General features: G+C 36.7%; 1 protein-coding gene across 3 annotated transcripts in view; it reads right to left on the bottom strand.

The window, feature by feature from the left end:
* The window catches only part of EAF2 (ELL associated factor 2), a 51238-nt gene that overhangs the window by 26547 nt on the left and 2105 nt on the right, over positions 1–22586 (bottom strand). For 2 of the 3 annotated variants that reach the window (XM_025376241.1, XM_025376240.1), the window contains exons 2-4: positions 15175–15269; positions 5487–5623; positions 2976–3121 (exon numbers count right to left, since the gene is read on the bottom strand). In XM_025376241.1, coding sequence (XP_025232026.1) covers positions 2976–3121; positions 5487–5623; positions 15175–15269 — 378 coding nt within the window. The remainder of the gene's footprint in view (positions 1–2975; positions 3122–5486; positions 5624–15174; positions 15270–22586) is intronic. The other variant, XM_025376242.1, reaches the window with a different exon arrangement.

Raw genomic sequence — 22586 nt, 5'->3', positions numbered from 1 at the left:
GAACACCAATGTGAAAATCCTCAATAAAATACTGGCAAACCGAATCCAGCAGCACATCAAAAACTTATTCATCACGATGAAGTTGGCTTCATCCCTGGGATGCAAGGCTGGTTCAACATACACAAATCAATAAATGTAATCCATTGCATAAACAGAACCAACGACAAAAACCACATGATTATCTCAATAGATGCAGAAAAGGCCTTTGACAAAATTCAACAGCCCTTCATGCTGAAAACTCTCAAAAAACGAGGTATTGATGGAACGTATTTCAAAATAATAAGAGCTATTTATGACAAACCCACAGCCAATATCATACTGAATAGGCAAAAACCTGGAAGCATTCCCTTTGAAAACAGGCACAAGACAGGGATGCTCTCTTTCAGCACTCTTATTTAACATAGCGTTGGAAGTTCTGGCCAGGGCAATCAGGCAAGAGAAAGAAATAAAGGGTATTTGATTAGGAAAAGAGGAAGTCAAATTATCCCTATTGGTAGATGACATGATTGTATATTTAGAAAACCCCATTGTCTCAGCCCCAAGGCTTCTTAAGCTGATAAGCAACTTCAGCAACTCAGGATACAAAATCAATGGGCAAAAATCACAAGCATTCCTATACACCAATAACGGAAAAACAGAGAGCCAAATCCTGAGTGAACTCCCATTCACAATTGCTACAAAGAAAATAAAATACCTAGGAATCCAACTTACAAGGGATATGAAGGACCTCTTCAAAGAGAACTACAAATCATTGCTCAACAAAATAAAAGAGGACACAAACAAATGGAAGAACATTCCATGCTCACGGATAGGAAGAGTCAATATTGTGAAAATGGCCATACTGCCCAAGGTAATTTATAGATTCAATGCCATCCCCATCAAGCTACCAATGGTTTTCTTCAGAGAATTGGGGAAAAAAACTACTTTAAACTCATACGGACACAAAAAAGAGCCCACATTGCTAAGACAATCATAAGCAAAAAGAACAAAACTGGAGGCATCACACTATCTGACTTCAAACTATACTACAAGGCTATAATAACCAAAACAGCACGGTACAGGTATGGTACCAAAACACATATATAGACCAATGGGACAGAACAGAGGCCTCAGAAATAACACCACACATCTACAAGCATCTGATCTTTGACAAACCTGACAAAAACAAGCAATGCGGAAAGGATTCCCCATTTAATAAATGGTGCTGGGAAAACTGGCTAGCCATATGTAGAAAGCTGAAACTGGATCCTTTCCTTACACCCTATACAAAAATGAATTGAAGATGGATTAAAGATTTAAATGGTAGACCTAAAACCATAAAAACCCTAGAAGAAAACCTAGACAATACAATTCAGGACATAGGCATGGGCAAGGACTTCATGACTAAATCAAAAGCAATGCCAACAAAAGCTGAAATAGACAAATGGGATCTAATTAAACTAAAGAGCTTCTACATGGCAAAAAAAAGAAAGAAAAAAAAACTACCATCAGAGTGAATAGGCAACCTACAGAATGGGAGAAAATTTTTGCAATCTACTCATCTGACAAAGGGCTAATATCCAGAATCTACAAAGAACTTAAACAAATTTACAAGAAAAAAAACTAACAACCCCATCAAAAAGTGGGCAAGGGATGTGAACAGACACTTCTCAAAAGAAGACATTTCTGCAGCCAATAGACACATGAAAAAATGCCCATCATCACTGGTCACCAGAGAAATGCAAATCAAAACCACAATGAGATACCATCTCACACCAGTTAGAATGGCAATCATTAAAAAGGCAGGAAACAACAGGTGCTAGAGAGGATGTGGAGAAATAGGAACACTTTTACACTGTTGGTGGGACTGTAAACTAGTTGAACCATTGTGGAAGACAGTATGGTGATTCCTCAAGGATCCAGAACTAGATATACCATTTGACTCAGCCATCCCATTACTGGGTATATACCCAAAAGATTATAAATCATGCTGCTATAAAGACACATGCACATGTATGTTTATTGCGGCACTATTCACAATAGCAAAGACTTGGAACCAACCCAAATGTCCATCAATGATAGACTGGATTAAGAAAATGTGGCACATATACACCATGGAATACTATGCAACCATAAAAAAGGATGAGTTCATGTCCTTTGTAGGGACATGGATGCAGCTGGAAACCATCATTCTCAGCAAACTGTCGCATGGATAGAAAACGAAACACCATATGTTCTCATTCATAGGTGGGAATTGAACAATGAGAACACTTGGACATAGGAAGGGGAATATCACATACCGGGGCTTGTTGTGGAGTAGGAGGAGGGGGGACAGATAGCACTAGGAGATATACCTAATATAAATGAGGAGTTACTGGGTGCAGCACACCAACATGGCACATGTATACATATGTAACAAACCTGCACGTTGTGCACATGTACCCTAGAACTTAAGATATAATAAAAAAGTAAATAAAATGATACAAATTCTCTTATATGGATATTGTTTACATAAAATTAAAAATCATAAGCTACATCCTTACTCCAGAAAAATGCATAATTACAAAAAATATTATGCTCTTTGTAAACGTTTATAATTAGTACCACTGTTAATTAAAATGAAAAAATTCATTTAGCATTTCTTTTTTGTTGTTTTGTTTTGAGACAGAGTCTTGCTCTGTCACCCAGGCTGGAGTGCAACGGTGCAATCTCAGCTCACTGCATCCTCCACCTCCGGGGTTCAAGTGATTCTTCTGTGTCAGCCTCCCGAGTAGCTAGGACTCTAGGCGTGCACCACCATGCCCAGCTAATTTTTGTATTTTTAGTAGAGATGGGGTTTCACCATGTTGGCCAGGCTGGTCTTGAACTACTGACCTCATGATCCACCCACCTCGGCCTCCCGAAGTGCTGGGATTACAGGTGTGAGCCACCGTGCCTGGCCTTAACATTTCTTAATTATCTCTTATAAAGGGATGTTATATATACTTAGATTTTACCTCTTTCAATATCATCTATTGGAGATGCTGGGGACATCTTATCTTCAGATGGAGAATGTTTCACAAGATTGGGAGTCCTGGCTGAATTCCACATTTGTTGTGGCTGTTGTTCTTTACGATACTGAATTTTACTGCTTCCTTCAACTCTGCAATTAAGAATATCAAATATTGAAACAGGTATGACAGCAATGTAACAAAAATTTCAACTTACAAAATTACTAAAACTGACCACTTACTCTTTTCCTAAACATCTTTAGAGTAATATTCCGTAATTAAAACATTAATTTAGTTCATAATTTAACAAGTATTTGTCAAGTTCTATTTCTGTGATACACATGTCCATTGAGGGATACAAAGAAGAACAAAAACAAAACCAGTGCCACACTTGGTGGCTCATGCCTGTAATCCTAGCATATTGGGAGGCCAAAGTGGGAGGATTACTTGAGGCCAGGAATTCAAGACGAACCTGGTCAACATAGTGAGACTCTGTCTGTATAAAAATAATAAAAATATTAGCTGGGCATGATGATGCACACCTGTAATCTCAGCTACTCAGGAGGCTGTGGGAGGATCATTTGAGCCCAGGAGTTTGAAGCTGCAGTAAGCTATGATTGCGCCACTGCACTCCAGCCTGGGTGACAGAGTGAGACCTTATCTCATAAAACAAAAACAAAAACAAAAATCCAGGCTGGTGCAGTGGCTCATGCCTGTAATCCCAGCACTTTGGGAGGCTGAGGAAGGAGGATGGCTTGAGGCCAGGAGTTCAAGACTAGCCTGGGCAATATAACAAGACCCCCCATCTCTATTTAAAAATAAATAAAACAACCATTAAAAAAAAAAAAAGCCATTGCTTAAATTGAACAGATAAGATATTCACAAATGGCTAAAATAAAAGGAAAAATATAAGTGTATAACAGGTACGATATATTCCCTAAGTTCTAAGATTATCATTTCTGTTAAAACTAAATCACTTCTACAGTTTCCATTCATAACTTAAGACAGGCATGATAATAAAGGAGATTCAAATACTTTTCTCTCAACATCTTTAAGAAGAGTGTATAACAAAAGTATACTTGATTTTTGCCTCTCCCATTTCCAGTCACCAAATCCTGTCAGTTCTTCCTTCAAAGAGTCTTTAGAACCTCACTTTTCTCTTCATTTCTGCTCTCAAAAAATCCTGGTTTATACATTTTTCTGATTCCTGCATTGTTTCATTTACTCAGCTTTTCTACTGAATTAATGTTTTAAAACAAAACTGTAAACATGCCAATCCCTGGTTAAAAAGACTTTAATATGCAACCACTACCAGCAAGATAATGTCCTAATTTCTTAGTTAATATTGATGGCACTAACCTCAACCAACGAAATTACAAACTTACCTCTAGCCCAATATCAATATCGCCCCCTACTTTCCAAAACATATACACGGGTACAGAGACAAACCTCTGCTCCGTTCAAATAGGTCTTACTCATTGGCCCTGAATAAGTCAGATATATTCCTGCCTTCAAACTTGGCTTACACCCTCATCTCCTCTCTAATCAATTAAATCGTATTTCACAAACTTTCTTCTGGTGTGAATCACAGCAGGGCATAGATGGTAGAGGTGAGGGGATATTAAAAAATAGAGTTTCCCAGGATCCTTCCCTGATTTAAGGCTGGATTCGGGAACTAATTTTTAACAAGCACCCAAGGTAATTCTTATGATCCTAACCTCCCCTTAAGGTACATCAAAAAGGCCTCCCTGAATGTTCCGATCTACCATTACTTCTCCTTTTTCTTAATTCCTAGAGCAATTTTTGTCTATACTATTTGCATGGCTTTTAGAGCAAACATCCTTATATTACATGGTAAGTAATGTCTCACCTATTTCCAAAAAGGATTTGAGATGGGTATATTCTCCTACTGACTTTTTAAATGGAATGGTCTGTTTACCTGAATAAAACGCAGAAGTTCTGAGGCGTTTGCAGAACAAACTTTCCTTTTTCTAGTACCTTACACAGCATAGGTACTCAATAAATTTTTACTAATGAAGATGAAATTATTTTAGAGAATGTATAATGGCTCCCTTCAATCCAGTGATACAGAAGTATCTACAATAGGATAAAAAGTATACCTATACCTATAGAAAGCACTTAGAAGCAAAACAAGCTTTTATATATCACAGGGTGATGTGGTAAAAAGCTTTTGGCTTAGGATCTCCATCAAATTTTTTTTTTTTTTTTTTTTTTTTTTGAGACGGAGTCTCGCTCTGTCACCCAGGCTGGAGTGCAGCGGCCGGATCTCAGCTCACTGCAAGCTCCGCCTCCCGGGTTTACGCCATTCTGCCTCAGCCTCCCGAGTAGCTGGGTCTATAGGCGCCCGCCACCAAACTTAAACTTAGAATAAGATTAAAACATTTTTGTACCACACATAAATAAACCTAATATTATAATGTTACTTAATATAGTAAATTTTTTCCTGACATTTCCTTAGAAATTAATGTTTATAATATATTTCATTAAACCACATACCTTGTTTTTTTTACAGTGATGTTGCTGCTGAGTTTTTCTAGTCGACATTCTCCAGTATCATGGTTAATAATCAAAATGCATTCTTTTAAGTAAGGTTTTTTTGAACCTTTGAAAACAGTTACTGGTGGAGTTGAACCCTGTTTAAAAAGTTAATTATTATTACTTAAAATTTATCATAGGAATTCAGTTGGGAAGGCCTTTGAAATCTTGATTCTGTGTTTCTCCTTCTATGTTATACTTCAAGTCACCCATAAACTACCTAAATTTACTACCCTGAATCCAAAGAGTGTAGTAAAAAAGACAGATGAAGATAGGCTGAAATCTCAAAGCTGCTGTCATTGAGGAAAGGGAAGAGAGGAAGTACTCACCTTGGGACCATAAAGATTCGTTTCACTGGCCTATAATGAGCAATTGAGATTCAATTCGAATACAACCAATATATTTTATGAATAAGGAAACAGAGCTTTGAATCATATTTTCTATTCCTCTTTTTTTTTTTTTTTTTTTTTTTTGAGACAGAGTCTTGGTCTGTTGCCCGGGCTAGAGTGCAGTGGCACGATCTCTGCTCACTGTAACCTCCACCTCCCGGGTTGAAGTGATTCTCCTGCCTCAGCCTCCAGAGTAGCTGGGACTATAGGCGTGGACAACCACGCCCAGCTAATTTTTATATTTTTAGTAGAGACGGGGTTTCACCATGTTGGTCAAGCTGGTCTCGAACTCCTGACCTCAAGCGATCTCAGTCTACCAAAGTGCTGTGATTACAGACATGAGCCACTGTGCCCAGCCTCCTCATCTTCTTTCTTATTGCATTGTAAGTTTAATTTTTAAAATCTTGCATTTTCTTAAAGTAGTACCTCCCCATGCATATTAAGGAACACCTTTTACACTAAACCGCTAATTAATTTTAGCATCCTTAAAGGTAAGATAAGCAGACATTATGTGCTTAATGATGTAATATAAAAGTACTCAGTGCCATCCATAAAATACTCTTGCCAAAAACCACACAAAAACTCCAAAGAATTTAATTCTTATCAAACCCCAAATAATCCGTAATCCAGCCTGCCCTTAGATATATAACTAGCATTTTATAGAAAACAGAAGGAATAGAGGAACAAGATAAATACATCTATATAGAAGTAATTTGAAGTCCAGAATGTAGGTGTATTCTCTTGGACAGATAATACGGTTTTTCCAACAAACCAATGGCATAAAAAGGGAACGAGAACCAGGTGCAGGCACTGTAGTACCAGCTACTTGTGGAGGATGAGTGCTGAAGCAGGAGGACAGCTTGAAGCCAGGAGTTCTAGGCTTTAGTGTAACATAATCACACCCGTGAATAGCCACTGCACTCTCACCTGGGCAACACAGGTCTCTCTGTGAGACCCTGTCTCTAAAAAGGATAAATTTAAAAAGGGGTGTAGAGAAAAGGAAGGGACTTTTAAAGAATAAAAGAGACAAGAAATATAATATTCAAATACAATGTAGAAATCTTTTTTGGATTCTAGTTAGGACATTTTACAGACAAATGTCTGTAAAAACACGTTTTGATATCATCACAAAATTGTGACTATGGATGAAGTATTATTATTAATTATGTTATTTGTGACAATAGCATGGTGCTTAGATAAAGGTAGAAATGTCCTTATCAGTTAGAGATACATAAGTAAGCATTGATGAAATGGTGCATTGTCTGGGATTTGCTATAAAATATGCCAAGGGAAAAAAGTGGTAAGACACTAGATTAAAAAATATATATTAGCAAAATGTTGGTAATTGTTAAAGCTCAGTGATGGGTACATGTCATTCATTATACTATTCTGTTGGCCATAAAATAAACCTGTATCATTACTAATAAACTACATCTACTTACATGCTCCTCCCATATCTTTTGTCCCTGCCCCATCAAACCTGAAAGAATTTTATGTTTGTCATTCTTTCGCTTTATCCTACATATATGTATTTCTAAACAATTATTTGTGTATGTTTGTCTTTGAAGTTTATAAAAGTACATTAAATTTTTAATGGATTTATCATAATAATTTTGTCAAATATTATAAAAATAATAAAATAGTACTATTAGGTTAGAAAAGGATGACTTCTAAAAAGCCTAAGGGGTGTATCATAAAGTTAATCATTAGAGATTTACTAAATGACCACTAGGAGGAGTATAAGATAAATTTGGTAATTGAAAATGCCATAAAAGATGGGTAGTTTAGAGATTTCTGAAGGTATGGAGGGAAAATGATAAATGTAAAATAAAGGAACAGTTGTTTGTGGGTTTTTTACCTCTCCCAAAGACTAAAGTAATCTACAGAAAATCAAGAATGTACAACACATAAATGAAGACATGTCTGGGCTAGCTCTAAAATGGTTAGATGTGGAGTGATTAGTTGAAGCCCCGGTAAGTTGGAGAGTCAGGAGCATGATCATAACAAAACAAAGTGGGTCTACTTGACTGGTAAGTAAATTTTTCAGACGTGTTAACTGAAACAAGTAAGATAGCCCAAAATAGTTACCTAAGGACTCCAAATTACAGTTGATAAGAGATTTGTGCAATATATTCTTCTTAATGATACCTGTAGTCTTAATTAGAATGGAATACATCTAAAAATTACAGTGTATTATTGTTCTCTGAGCTCCTGAAAATAAGAACTCATCATTAATTTTTTAAAAATTGTTCTCAGTACCTGAAGAAGCACCAAGACCTTTATAAATATTCAATGAATGTTAAATATGAACAATATAGACAATTTCTGGTTATAAGTAACACATGAAACAAATCTTTCATAATCTCTACACCTGCCATCTACATTTTGAACAAATTTTATAAATGTAAACTTTCTCCCTCATTGAATTGAGCACCATTCCTAACTTTTAAGCTTCAGTTTCTGTCCATTCCCTTATTCAATACCCCAAAAAGGCAACTATTAAAGTACCAGACAACTACTAAGCATATGAACTATCATTGTCTCTAAAAAAATATTGAATACCTCCTATCAGCTCCATGTTCACTGTGATTACACACCTTCAATTGTCATTCACCTAGTTTATTGTTATTCTCCTCCCTACTCTCTTTCCAATTTTGTTCCCCATTCTGTGGACAGGCAAATCTAATCGTATTGTTCCCATGCTTAAAAATCTTTCTGTGCTTAAAAAACTATGTATTCAGGATAAAAGCCATATTCCATAAACCTGCAAATGGACCCTCCATGATCTTCTCATCTACTCTCCAACTTTCTCAATTTGTCACTGTTTACAAACCACACAGAATTGCTTACAATTGGTTTACGTGAATGACTGACTTAGGATAGTCAACCAAAAGACAAAACTATAAAAGATAAAATATAAAATAAGTGAGTGGGCCATACATGGTGACTCATGCATGTAATCCCACCATTTTTGATGGCTAAGGTGGGGGGATCACTTGAGCCCAGGAGTTTCTGATCAGCCTGCACAACATGAGGACAACCTGTCTCTACAAAAAAATTTAAAAATTAGCTGGGCGTGGTGGTGCACATTTGTAGTCCTAGCTGCTTGGAAGGCTGAGGCAGGAGGATTGCTTGAGCCCAGGAGTTTGAGACTGCAGTGGGCTATAATTGTGCCACTGCACTCCAGCCTAAGTGTCAGAATGAAATCTTGTCTCTAAAAAATAAATAAAATAAAACAAGTGAGTGCATATGTTATTTGAGGGAATGAAAGGACTCTTAACCATACAACAAAGGAATTAGAACCAACACCTCAACATAGGGAAATGAAGAGAAAATATAAATATAAATAAAAGAAGTGATAAAAGGAATCTGGCTATTTATATATTCCTAAGTTTAAATGGATAAGAATAGACTTGGCCGGGCACGGTGGCTCATGCCTGCAATCCCAGCACTTTGGGAGGCTGAGGCAGGTGGATCATCTGAGGTTAGGAGTTTGAGACCAGCCTGGTCAACATGGTGAACCCCCATCTCTTAAAAATACAAAATGCATGGTGGCAGGCACCTGTAATCCCAGCTACTTGGGAGGCTGAGGCAGGAGAATTGCTCGAACCCAGGAGGTGGAGGTTGCAGTGAGCCGAGATTGCGCCACTGCACTCCAGCCTGGGTGACAGAGTGAGACTCCATCTCAAAAAAAAAAAAAAGAAGGATAAGAATAGACTGAGAACGTATAATATAAGAGCTAAATAAGTATTCTTGACATGAAGACATTCTATAATGTAATACAATATCTTGGCAAAAACTTAGGTGTTTGGCTGAGGTGGAAAGAAAGAAAAGTGGAAGGGAGGAGAAAAAAGTCTTATTATTAAGAGATAATAAACGTATTCTAAAAATCTCACTTGATAGAGGTAGGAAAATAATGGAGGAACTCAGCTTTCATATAAGAAAATAAAATCATATGTCTCATTATGAACACCAGGAAAAGAAAATAATCAATAATGGAATGGAAAAGTATACTACTACTCCCAAAGTAACAAGAGTAATTTTAAAAAGTAATGAAAAAAAAAAAAAACCAAAGACAAAGGGAAAAAAAGAAATGGTTGGTAAAACTAATAAAGAATATAAAAGAAGAAACAACAAATATTTAAAAACTAATAAACTATAAGATAAATAAAAATCAAGTATATAAATTTTGAACTAAATGTGAATAGACTGAATAGACAGTATTCTCCCAATAAAAACAGAAAGTGTCAAACTGGGTTTAAAAATAAAACAGCATATTATATTAAAGAAAACAGCATATTATATTAACAAAATATATAATTCATACAAAATGCAAGCTAAACAAAAGGAAGAGACACTAAGATTCTATGAATACACAAAAGACAGAAAGTAAAGATAGCTATGTAAATGTCAGCTAAATAAAAGGAAGAGACACTAAGATTCTTTGAACACACAAAAGAAAGAAAGGTGGATATATATATATATATATACATATACATATATATATACACATATACATATATATATACACACATATATATATATCTCTCAGAGAAGTAAGCACTTAAGCTTCAAAACACTAAAATAGGAAAACAATGTTATTTTGTAATAATCAAAGATACATTTCATTAAAAAATATAAAAGGGTGCTAAAATAGGACTCTGGTCCTAAAATCAAATGAGATTTCAAGAACATAGTGGACTATTTTCCTATATCAGTTAAGTAAATCCATTGGAGAAAACCAGACCAGGTTCATTTGGAAAGGGACTTTGCCCAAGAGGGTCATCTGGAGTACCCCTCATACATATAGGAGCCTCATAAGTATAGGTTTTGAGGGTTAAATTATACATAACCACTAGAAATGCATTGCCTGAATAATAGATAGTTAAAAGTTTCCAGTGGGCTATTTCATAAAAGCCCACAGAAGTACCTCGTAAGATAAAGAGTCAACGCTAAAAATATGCCAATCTCAGCACCAATGACAAATCTTAACAGTCAAAGTAAGTAAAACTTTTTCTTTCAAAATTCAACACTTTGAAATTTTATAGCAATCATGGAGAATTGTTTGTAAGGAAGAGAGATTTGTAAATGCCCAACTATTTAACCAGACTATTAGTGTTCGTTTTTATTAGTTTCTTCTATTTGGTAATACCATAGAAACCTAAGACAAATGGAATTAGAAAATCTACCCTACCAAAGAACCAAAGGTACTCTTAAAATTGTAATATAATAAAAGTTCTATTTTATGGTCTGACTCTAAGCTTCCTAGGCAGTTATACCAGGATGATGAAAGCAAGTTCATATAGAAAATAGAAGAATCTAAATGCTTCAAACTAATAACCATTACATTTCCACAAAATACCAACAGAATTAAGAAGACTGAAGAAAAGCAAATCTCCTACCTGCTTAAAGATGTTCTTTAAGTGGAGGGGGAAAACCCTCACAAAGTCTATTTGAGAATATAATTTCCATTGTTATTCAAGATTGTTCAAGGACTACATACCCAGGAGAAACAATATTTGCTTTTGACAAATGGTGATCTAAATAACTCTTTCATTCTCACTGTTTAAATGAGTTATAATTAATTTATATTATATAATAGACCCTTTATCAATCTGGTTCCTAAATATCTAAATATTACCCACCTTGTCCTCATATGCACCCCTTTTAACCTAGCCTACACATACGCCTACATACGTAACTACATATATGCCACTAGGCATTATATGTAGTTCTTCAAATGTTTAACAAACTTTCTTTTGTTGTCGTATCTTAGTCCTTGTCTTTTTCTTTTCTCTGACTAAAATGTCCTTCCCTCTCTCCTTTACCTGGGTAATTTTAACTCATCTTCAAAATTCAGTGTATCCTGATGTGTTCTCCCTGTACCCTGGTTGAGATACCTCTCTTTCCTGTTTCTATAATATTCTATGTATACCTTTTTATAGTTCTTAGATGTCTACATTTTAACCAGTTATTTTCTGTCTCTCCCATTAAATGATAAAATGTTTCAGGATATTGACTATGTCTAGTCTACTTCTGTATTCCCAGTGGCAGCTACCTTAGAATATGACTTATCACACAGAATGTCCATGCATATACACACACACAAATACTGAGGCATATTCTTTTTTGGACATATCTCTGGGGGCTTGTGGAAAGGGGTGGTGGTGGTGGTAGTGACTTTTTCCCAATTTCTGAAATTTACACTTTTCAGGCTTGAAAACATAGGCCTCCTATAACTGTGCTTCCTTTAAGACATATTTCAATTGAGACCATAACCAAACACCTGGAAGATGGTAACTCTTGGTTAAAGCAAGATATGAGTGAATGACAAGGGTTTATTATTAAACATAACAATCCCCATTTGTTTGTAGTAGAAGAGCAATGCAAGGGATGAGGATGGGAGGATGGCAACTTGAGAAAACAATATTCTACTTGGCAAAAAAAAAAAAAAAAAAAAATCCAACTAAAGTGATTCTGCAAACCAATCATTACTGATCAATAATACTATATAGCCTGAGACAATAGATAGTGGTTCCTGTTTGTTGTTGTTGTTGTTGTTTGTTTGTTTGTTTTTCGAGACAGAGTTTTGCTCTTGTTGCCCAGGCTGGAGTGCAACGGTGCGATGGTTCCTACTGTTAATGTGAGGCTTTAAACTCTTAAAATACGGTGGTTGGTTCGGGTTTTTCTTTAATAAACATCATAAAGCAAAGAAGCCTTAGGTTACTGGAGATTAAATTTCCAAATTGTTTTAGAAATACTAGAACCTGAACAATTTTTCATAACAGAGTAATAGAAAGATTAACTTATCTACAACATCTCATACTAAATATTTTTTATTTCCTTCAGTTCCAGAAAGAACAAATGGAAATATTCAACAAAAAGCCCCTACACATTTAATTAGCCTTAGGAAAATCTCCAGAGATAGTAACTGATACAGTCTGACATAACAGTGGGTGCTCAATAAATGGTTAACTGATAAAAATAAGAAAAAGACAGCAGATGAGAGGATACAGAGTTTACTTGCTATACATATAACCATGGTAAACCATCTCATTAATGCATAAAGGAGAATGTGGATGGACTAGCACAAAACCACTCCTATTACAAAAATTAAACAAAACAAAGAAAAAAATCTCAAAAAAATCTAGCATTTTCTTTATATATTGAAGTATAAAGTTACAGTCTTGATTTTTTCTGAGAATAAAGTCAGTATAAAAGAAAAGCAAAAAGCAAAAGAAACAAGCTGAATACTCAAAAATTTCTAACTCAAGGACTGAGAAAACTAGAGCATACAACAAAGAACTTGTATTTTTATGCAAATAGTATTTGGTACCGTTACTTGGATACATCTGGAAATTTTTTTAATGGACAAAACTTTTGGTTAGGGCCTCCCTGACAGTCTCTTTCTTTTTAAAACCACTCCTCAAACTCCAGCTGAAGTTCTTTCAAAAATACAATCGAATCATTAGAATTCTAATCATTGGACTTTCAGCCAGAGTTTGAGGAATGGTTTTAAAAAGAAAGAGATTTTCTAATCTAACAAATCTAATCATGTTACCTCTGTGTATTAAAACTTGGAATGGTTTTCTAATACCTATGGGTTAAAGTTCAAATTCTACATTACAACATAAAATATCCTTCACAATTTCATCTTGACCTACTTTTCTAGTCTCTGTTGCTATCAATCATTTTTCTTTTTCTTTTCTTTTCTTTCTTTATTTATTTTTGAGATGGAGTCTCACTTTGTCGCCCAGGCTGGAGTGCAGTGGTCTGATCTCCGCTCACTGCAACCTCTGCCTCCCAGGTTCCAGCGATTCTCCTGCCTCAGCCTTCCAAATAGCTGGGACTACAGGCGCCCACCACCACGACTGGCTAATTTTTGTATTTTTAGTAGACACGAGGCATCACCATGTTGGCCAGGCTGGCCTCAAACTCCTGACCTCATGATCCACCCGCCTCAGCCTCCCAAAGTGCTGGGATTACAGGTGTGAGTCACCGCACCCGGACTTTTTTTTTTTCTTTTTTCTTTTTTTGTGAGAAGGAGGCGCGCTCTGTAGCCCAGATTCAAGTGCAGTGGCACGATCTTGGCTTACTGCAACCTCTGCCTCCCGGGTTTAAGCAAGTCTTCTGCCTCAGCCTCCGAGTAGCTAGGACTACAGGCGTGAGCCACCACGCCCTGCTAAGTTTTGTATTTTTAGTAGAGACGGGCTTCACCGTGTTGGCCAGGCTGATCTTGACCTCAGGTGATCCACCCACCTCGGCCTCCCAAAGTGCTGGGATTACAGGCGTAAGCCACCGCTCCTGGCCCATTTTTCTTTTTTCTTCTCTTTTCTTTGTTTTCTTTTCTTTTCTTGGTGTGTGTGTGTGTGTGTGACGGATTCTCGCCAATTGGCAGGCTGGAGTGCAGTGTTGTGATCTCGGCTCACTGCAACCTCTGCCTCCCGGATTCAAGCAATTATCCTGCCTCAGGCTCCCGAGTAGCTGAGACTACAGGTGCGCGCCACCACACCGGGCTAATTTTTGTATTTTTAGTACAGACGGGGTTTCACCATGTTGGACAGGATGGTCTCGATCTGTTGACCTCGTGATCTTCCCGCCTCAGCCTCCCAAAGTGCTGGGATTACAAGCGTGAGCCACCACGCCCAGCCGTCATTTTTCATTATACTATGATTTACTATGTAAAGTCACTTATTCCACAAACTCTTTGTTCTTTCAGTATCAGAGCCTTTCATATACTGTTCTGTTTGCTTATTTTACTCCTTATCTACCCAATAAAATCTTACTTGTCCTTTAAAGGCTCAGCTGAAATATTGCTTGCTTTATAAAGCTTTTTAAGATTCCACCAGGTAGAGTATTTGCTTCTACTTATGTGGTTACATAGAATTTTGTATATGCTCTAACTTATAACACTAGATGTTTCTGTGTCTGTCTGCTATAAAAGATTAGGACTAGAAGGCAAGGGATATGCTACCATCCTAAGGTCAGTGTTTAAAATCTGGCTTATAGTAGGCATTTAATAAATATTTGTTTAGACTCCAGTTTTTTTCCAAATCATTTGCTATGATAGTTCTTGGAACTATTAAATGGACTAAAGTATTTTAAGATTTTTCTGCCTAAAGTAGTTTACAATATGGTTTTTGCTTTTCTCTGCTTATTACTTTAACCAATTATCACTACACAAATTCTGCAATAGTTTTCATTTAAATTTACTGAGCATCCCACAAAAGTGATCACTTTAAATATATAGAAATACTCACTTCTATATTTGGCAGAGTTATGGTCACCTGTTCACCTTCACCGACCTCAAGGTATCCTTCACAAGAAGTGTCAATAGAAGCAGGTTTGAAGTCATCTAAAAATAGATACAAATACCAATTCTTATAAAATGTAATGATATTTGGATATAAAAATTATGAGCATGTTTCAGAATGATAAATCATTTTTAAGAGCTTTGTAATTAAAATGGTTTAAAGTCTTCATATTGCAAATGAACAAACAAAATACAAAAAAGTATTTTGTTTTGTATTTTATTTGTTTATTTCTGTATGCATAATTCTGAGGAAAAGAAATAGCTAAACTCTAAAACAGAATTACTCACACTCATGCTTCCATAGAATCCTGTTTAGACCAAGATGAATCTGACTAACGTGTTCTACTGCTAAAAGGTAAATAATGTCAGTGTTTTCACAACTTGCTAAAAAACTGATATAGGTAGAATGTTTTCAATTTTCAGTCCTTTTTTCCCATAAATTTTTCTTTTTTATGTTATTTTTAATGGCTGTTGACTTAGTTCATGAATATTGGCCCATAAATTTTTTTTAAAGCACCTTTGATGCCTACTGCTACTTGTCTGTCATTCTAGCAGAACAAAATGAATGAATACATAGCAAATACAGTACATATTAATGAATAAACTTAAGAAAAAGTAATGTTTCTAGTTTAACAGTTTTTTCATGAATATGTACACCACTAAATGATGTCTAATTTAACCAAATCTGTCACTTTATAAGATCTTAAAGTAAAATTTAATTTTGAGTTAAATCATAGTTCAAATGATGCCATTAAAATCTATCATGTAGGAGGAAATTCAGGCTACTAGGATATTTCACATGTTAAACAAGCTTAAAAACCTCTAAGCAATGAAAGCCATTTAAAACTAACTCATACCAATATACATCAACAACTAATAATTCTGATACATAGTTCCCTGTGGTATATTATATTAACTCCTTATTAAAATATAGTATAATGCAAAAGAGAACAAAAATTAACCTTTGACTTTTACAAAGTGACACATGTAACCACCAACCAAATCAAGAAATAGAACATTACCAGCTCCACAGAGGCCCCTCCCAGTTATTACCCATCATTCCTAAAGATTCATCTTATATTAACAAAAAGGCCCCAAAGGCAAAAAGTCTAAATCCAAAGTAATGGATATTTATAAGTGGAATATAGGGAATTATAATTAGCAAACCTTGGGAAAGGAGAATTTTCCAATAATCATCAAATTATTGCTCTGTCAATAAACAAGGCTGGCCCTGCTTCACAATGACAATTAAAATAGCTGACATTTATGGAACACTTACTACATGCCAGGTACCATGCTTAACACTTCATATTTACTTCTCATAGCAACTCTGAAAGAAATGAAATTCATCCTCTATTCCCTAAATAAACATAAATGCAAATGAATATAAACAATTTACAGAAAGTATTTTTATAATATAGTTTATTCTTCATGGCGCTTTAATTCAAAACTGAATAGATGCAATAACTGTCTCTTAAATTCTTGATGCTTATTCCTAGATTTTAAGATACAGATATAAAAATAGCATAAGCAATATGAACTGTGAAAGTGTTTTGATTTACAATGTATCCCTAGAATGTATAACTGAAGAATCAAAGGATAAAGATCAGACTGAAAATAAATTGAGGAGTTTGTTAGTAGTGGCAAGGTGAGAAAAGTGAAAGGTATAATTAAAGTGTTAAGTTTTAGATGCTTGAAAGAGGGTTTGGACTCAGGGAAATAAGTGTTAAATAATGTCAGTTGTTGAAAGGACAGTGCTATTGAGGAGAAAAAAATTAGAACTGAACTTGAGAAAGTATCATAGGGATAAAGTAGAAGAGAAGCCAGAAAATCTGAGAGAATGAACACAGATATGAACCAAAACAACAATAATAACAGCTATTACATGCTGATCAATTTTAAAAGTTTTTCCTGATGATGTTCACTTTGAAACTTCACACCAATCCTGAAGAGTAGTGAATACCCCTATCTTACAGATAAGGGAAGTGAGGGTGGAAAAAATTAAGTTCCTTGCCCAAGATGATGCAACTGTTTTCTAAAGCTAGAAAAAAGAACTACAAAACCCAGTTAGAATAAAAAGATGAAAGGCTGGCCAAGATATATAAATGTCAGCAAAGAGAGAAAAAAAGTTTAGTTTGGGCTAGCAAATACCATTTGTGAATCTGAAATAATAACCAAAGTCATTTTATATGGATATATACAGTAGAAATGAAGTAACTGCCTCATAAAAGCTTTCACTATTTATAAATAAGTTATCATCATGGCCTATGTGGGTGCCCATACTAGTGGACTTTGTTGATCCCCAACTTTATTTATTATTGTTTTTTTGAGACAGAGGCTCATTCTGTCCTGCATGCTGGAGTGCAGTGGCTAGATCTCGGCTCACTGCACCTCTGTCTCCCAGGTTCAAGCGGTCCTCCTGCCTCAATTTCCTGAGTAGCTGGGATTACAGGCACGCACCACCACCCCCGGATAATTTTTTTTTTTTTTTTTTTCTGAGACGGAGTCTCTCTGTCTCCTAGACTGGAGTGCAGTGGTGCGATCTCAGCTCACTGCAACCTCCGCCTCCCAGGTTCAAGCGATTCTTCTGCCTCAGCCTCCTGAGTAGCTGGGATTACGGTCGCGCGCCACCACACCCGGCTAATTTTTGTATTTTTAGTAGAGACGGTTTCACCATGTTGGTCCGGCTGGTCTCGAACTCCTGACCTCGTGATCCGCCCGCCTCGACCTCTCAAAGTGCTGGGATTACAGGCATGAGTCACCGTGACCGGCCTAATTTTTTATATTTTTAGTAAACACGGGGTTTCACCATGTTGGTCGGGCTGGTCTTGAATTCCTGGCCTCAAATGTTCCACCCTTTTCAGCCTCCAAAGTGCTGGGACTACAGGCATGAGCCACTGCGCCTGGCTGGTCCTCAACTTTCTCTTCTCTTCTCTTCTCTTCTCTTCTCTTCTCTTCTCTTCTCTTCTCTTCTCTCTCTCTTTCTTTCTTTCTTTCTTTTTTTTTTTGAGACAGGGTCTCCCTCTGTCGCCTAGGCCGGGTGCAGTGGCACGATTTCCGCTCACTGCAATGTACGCCTCCTGGGTTCAAGTGATTCTCCTGCCTCAGCTTCCTGAGTAGCTGAGATTACAAGCCCGCGCCACCACAGCCCGGCTAATTTTTATATTTTTAGTAGAGATGGGGTTTCACCAAATTGGTCAGGCTGGAATTGAACTCCCGACCTCAGGTGATCCGCCTGCCTTGGCCTCCCAAACTGCTGGGATTACAGGCGGGAGCCACCGTGCCCGGCGGTCCTCAACTTTCTAATTTTAATTGTTCTTCAAAGTTCCGCTCATCAATCTAAATATTACTCTAAATATTCCTCTATGTACTTCATCATTTACATCTAATTATTACATCTTCTTTAATATTTTTCAAAGCCATCCCCTTCCATTCTTGCTGTGGACAAGCTAGTTTTCAATCAGCTAAACTACTGGAATACCTTATGGTCTGCCCTTCTGCTTTTCTCTATCCTTTTGCTCTCTTAGAATTTGAATCCTATTTCAAAGTCTCCCCTTCTCTGAAGTCATTTCAGGGTACAGTTCTTTCCGTACTATCCAGAATCTTAATTTCTTCTCCATTCCCGTAGCATTTACTAAACCATTAATTAAAACCTAACATAAACTACCTACCTGATATTATTTACCGCCCCCCCCCCCCCCCTTTTTTTTTTTTTGTTTTTTTGGTTTTTTTTTTGAGACAGAGTCTCACTCTGTCTCCCAGGCTGGAGTGCAGCGGCGCGATCTCGGCTCACTGCAACCTCTGCTCCCAGCTTCACGCCATTCTCCTGCCTCAGTCTCCCGAGTAGCTGGGACCACAGCCATTCTCCTGCCTCAGCCTCCTAAGTAGCTGGGACCACAGGCGCCCGCTACCACTCCCAGCTAATATTTTTATATTTTTAGTAGAGACGGGGTTTCACCGTGTTAGCCAGGATGGTCTTGATCTCCTGACCTCGTGATCCGCCCGCCTCGGCCTCCCAAAGTGCTGGGATTACAGTCGTGAGCCACCGCACCCTTTTTTTTTTTTTTTTTTTTTGAGACGACGTCTCGTTCTGTCACCAGGCTGGAGTGCAGTAGCGCGATCTCGGCTGACTACCATCTCCGCCTCCCTGGTTCAAGCGACTCCCCTGCCTCAGCCTCCTGAGTAGCTGGGACTACAGGCACGCGCCATCACAGGCCGTTAATTTTTATATTTTTAGTAGAAACAGGATTTCTCCGTGTTGGTCAGGCTGGTCTGGAACTCCTGACCTCGTGATCCGCCCGCCTTGGCCTCCCAAAGTGCTGGGATTACAGGTGTGAGTCACTGCGACCGGCATTTTTTTTTTTTTTTTTTTTTTTTCCTGGGGGGGTCTGCCTCCTTTTTTTTTTTTTTTTTTTTTTTCTTTTCCTGAGGGAGTCTCGCTCTGTCACCCAGGCTGGAATGCAGTGGCGTGATCTCAGCTCACTGCAATCTCCGCCTCCTGGGTTCAAGCAATTCTCTGTCTCAGCCTTCCAAGAAGCTGGATTACAGGCGCCCGCCACCACGCCTGGCTAATGTTTGTATTTTCAGTAGAGACAGGGTTTCACCACCTTGACCAGGCTGGTCTTTAATTCCAGACTTCATGATCCACCCTCCTCAGCCTCCCAAAGTGCCGGGATTACAGGCATGAGGCACGGTGCCTGGCCTATTATTTACTTTTTCGTGGACATATCCTATTAGATTGTAATTTTTTAAAGCACAGTACTCATACTTTAATTTCTCCAGATAGTGTCTCTAGCACAGTGCCTTTAATGTAATAGATATACAAGAAATCTTGTAGTTCATTCAGGTTCATATTGTTCACTCTTCTCTGAATCACTTCTAAACTTATTTTAAGTATATATAAGGTGTTAAATTATGTGTAAAATGCTTGTTTTCTAATTATTTTCTGTGGGTCAGATTCACCTCTACTTCAAAACTCTCAATCTCTTTAGGGTAGACTGCCATTTTCCTTTTGTACTTTTCACTAGTATACTTCTGTTCTCATAGGCAGCATCCATTATTAATATTTGGCAATAAAGATTTTCTATGATAAATATTTAAAACCTTAGAAATGACATCCCAGAATAAAACTATGGCCCTCAGACTTCTAATATTTTTCTCACAGTGACACAAAGGGAAATACTGGAAGGTATGGTTGTCATCTAACTACAGCTAAATGATGCTTTAGATAGGCCAGCAAGATAACCCAGGCAGTCAAGGTGACCAGTGGGAATCATAGTGACATCGAGGATGAGTAACCCAATCTCACAACACTGCTTCACCTAACTGCTGCCAAGAGAAGATATGGGCTCAATGTTACCAGTTTATCATTTTTAAAGATAAGCTGAAAATCTAGATTTTTATATAAAAGATTTTTATATAAAAGGTCCTGAATGTTAGGTATTTGCAACTAACTCAAGATAAAACAACAATGGTGTGGAGCAAATAAAGCATTTCTAAAGTCAAGTTCAGCTTATATGCTATTAATCTATAACCTCTGTCTTAGTGTTTATGAAGTGATTTTTTTCATTACAATATACTATCAATTTTAATCTTCACAACAAAATTTTGGGTTGCACATTTTGCCCACTTTTACTAATGGGGAACTCCTCTAAAGTAATGAAGTCAATAAATGATGAAGTCAGGGACTCAAGCCACATACGTTATCTCATATTATATAGCCTATTTGTCTTACATCCACAGATCTTAACTTGTATGTGTGTATATGGGGAGCAGTATTAGGAGATGAGAGACAGTCAGTCATAAATCCCTATGAAAACCTGATGAAAATTATAGACCAATCATTGATCCTCTCCACAGAAAAATACATATATGAACATACATATCAAATACTGTATAATCCCAAGGGGTTCACAGGTCCCTGAAGCCTACATAAATGCCTATAGTAAATGAGATTATCTGCAAGAGACAAATGTATGCAAAATATCTTTAGCTTTACTTAATGATAAACATGAATTCATAATAAATAAATCTACCAAAACTATTTTGAATCTCTTTACATTTATAATTATTCTACTGTTAGGATTAATAAATTCTACTCTTTACTCTTTGTTACTCGTTATATCAAGCAGTGTTGTCTTTTGTCTTCACACACTTTTTAAAAAGTATATAACTTCTGAGTTTCAAGTGGTTTAGTTCTAGAATTAAAGAATTTGTTGAATAATCTCATTTTCATGCTTTCTGTATGCTTCTAAATGTCAAATGTATTCTCTTCTAAGTTGCTATGATTCCAGACTACATAGTTCATTTCTCAGTTCTTCTTTGTTTGGAAACCCTACCACCAACTTTACCATTTATTTATTCTCTCTGGATTTCTTTCATCTATGCAATTTTTTTCAGGTTTGCAATGGAATTACTTATTATATTGCATGAAGAGTAGAAAACCATTTTTTACTTTGTATTTAATATTTTTTCTGCCAATGTTTATCGCTTTTCTGATTATTTTGACTGTGGCATCACATAATGTCAATATTTTCATAAGAATCCACAATTATTATCATCAGTTTATTTTCTGGGATTTGAATGAATTCAACCAACTCCAAAACCCACACTGCTCATTAGCTCATCATTTAAGGACACAAAATAGTGGTGTCATTTACAAACTTAGGATTTCACAATTCATTCCCTTATCTGGATATAAATAGTAAAACGAGTACTACTCCCAATTCAAAATTGATTCTAGTAGGTCCTGTTGTTGAAACTCTTCTACCCAGTAAACACCTGTTGCTAAGGATTCAGCTTATCATTGATAGAACATCCCATGCCCTTCCTACCACATGGCAGACTATCTTTTTGATAGTTTTTATTGGTGAACCCAGATAAATGCTGTTTCAAAGTCTGACTAAATTACATTCATTAGCACCCCTCATACACATATGAATGTAACTCTTCAACATTAATGGTGACTACTATTTATTCTCTACCCTGTGGCAAATATTGTGCCAGGTTGTTTATGCTACCTTATTTAATCTTTACAAAAAACATGAAATGTAAATATTACTATTATCATTTAGCCATAAGAAAACTGAGGTTGAGAGCTTAGAGAATATTCCCAAAGTCAGGTGGTGGAGGCCAGGATTCACATCCAGGTTTGCCTGAAGTCTTATATCAGACAGGCAGAATTGCTCCTGTAAATAAAGGCAGAATATTACTTTCTCTCCAATAACATTGGCTTGAGGGCTGGTTATAAATTAGGTCCACCTTATGTGTATGAACATCAGCTTCATACTATTCTACAGTTTTCATCCCTCACTCTGAGTCTTAAGAGTGAGGATTACATTGGAAATGAACCTGTCCTCA

Source organism: Theropithecus gelada, chromosome 2 (assembly GCF_003255815.1).
Source record: "Theropithecus gelada isolate Dixy chromosome 2, Tgel_1.0, whole genome shotgun sequence".
Lineage (NCBI taxonomy): Eukaryota > Metazoa > Chordata > Mammalia > Primates > Cercopithecidae > Theropithecus > Theropithecus gelada.
Note: the sequence above shows the minus strand (reverse complement) of the source record. Positions and strands in the feature narration are given on the sequence as shown.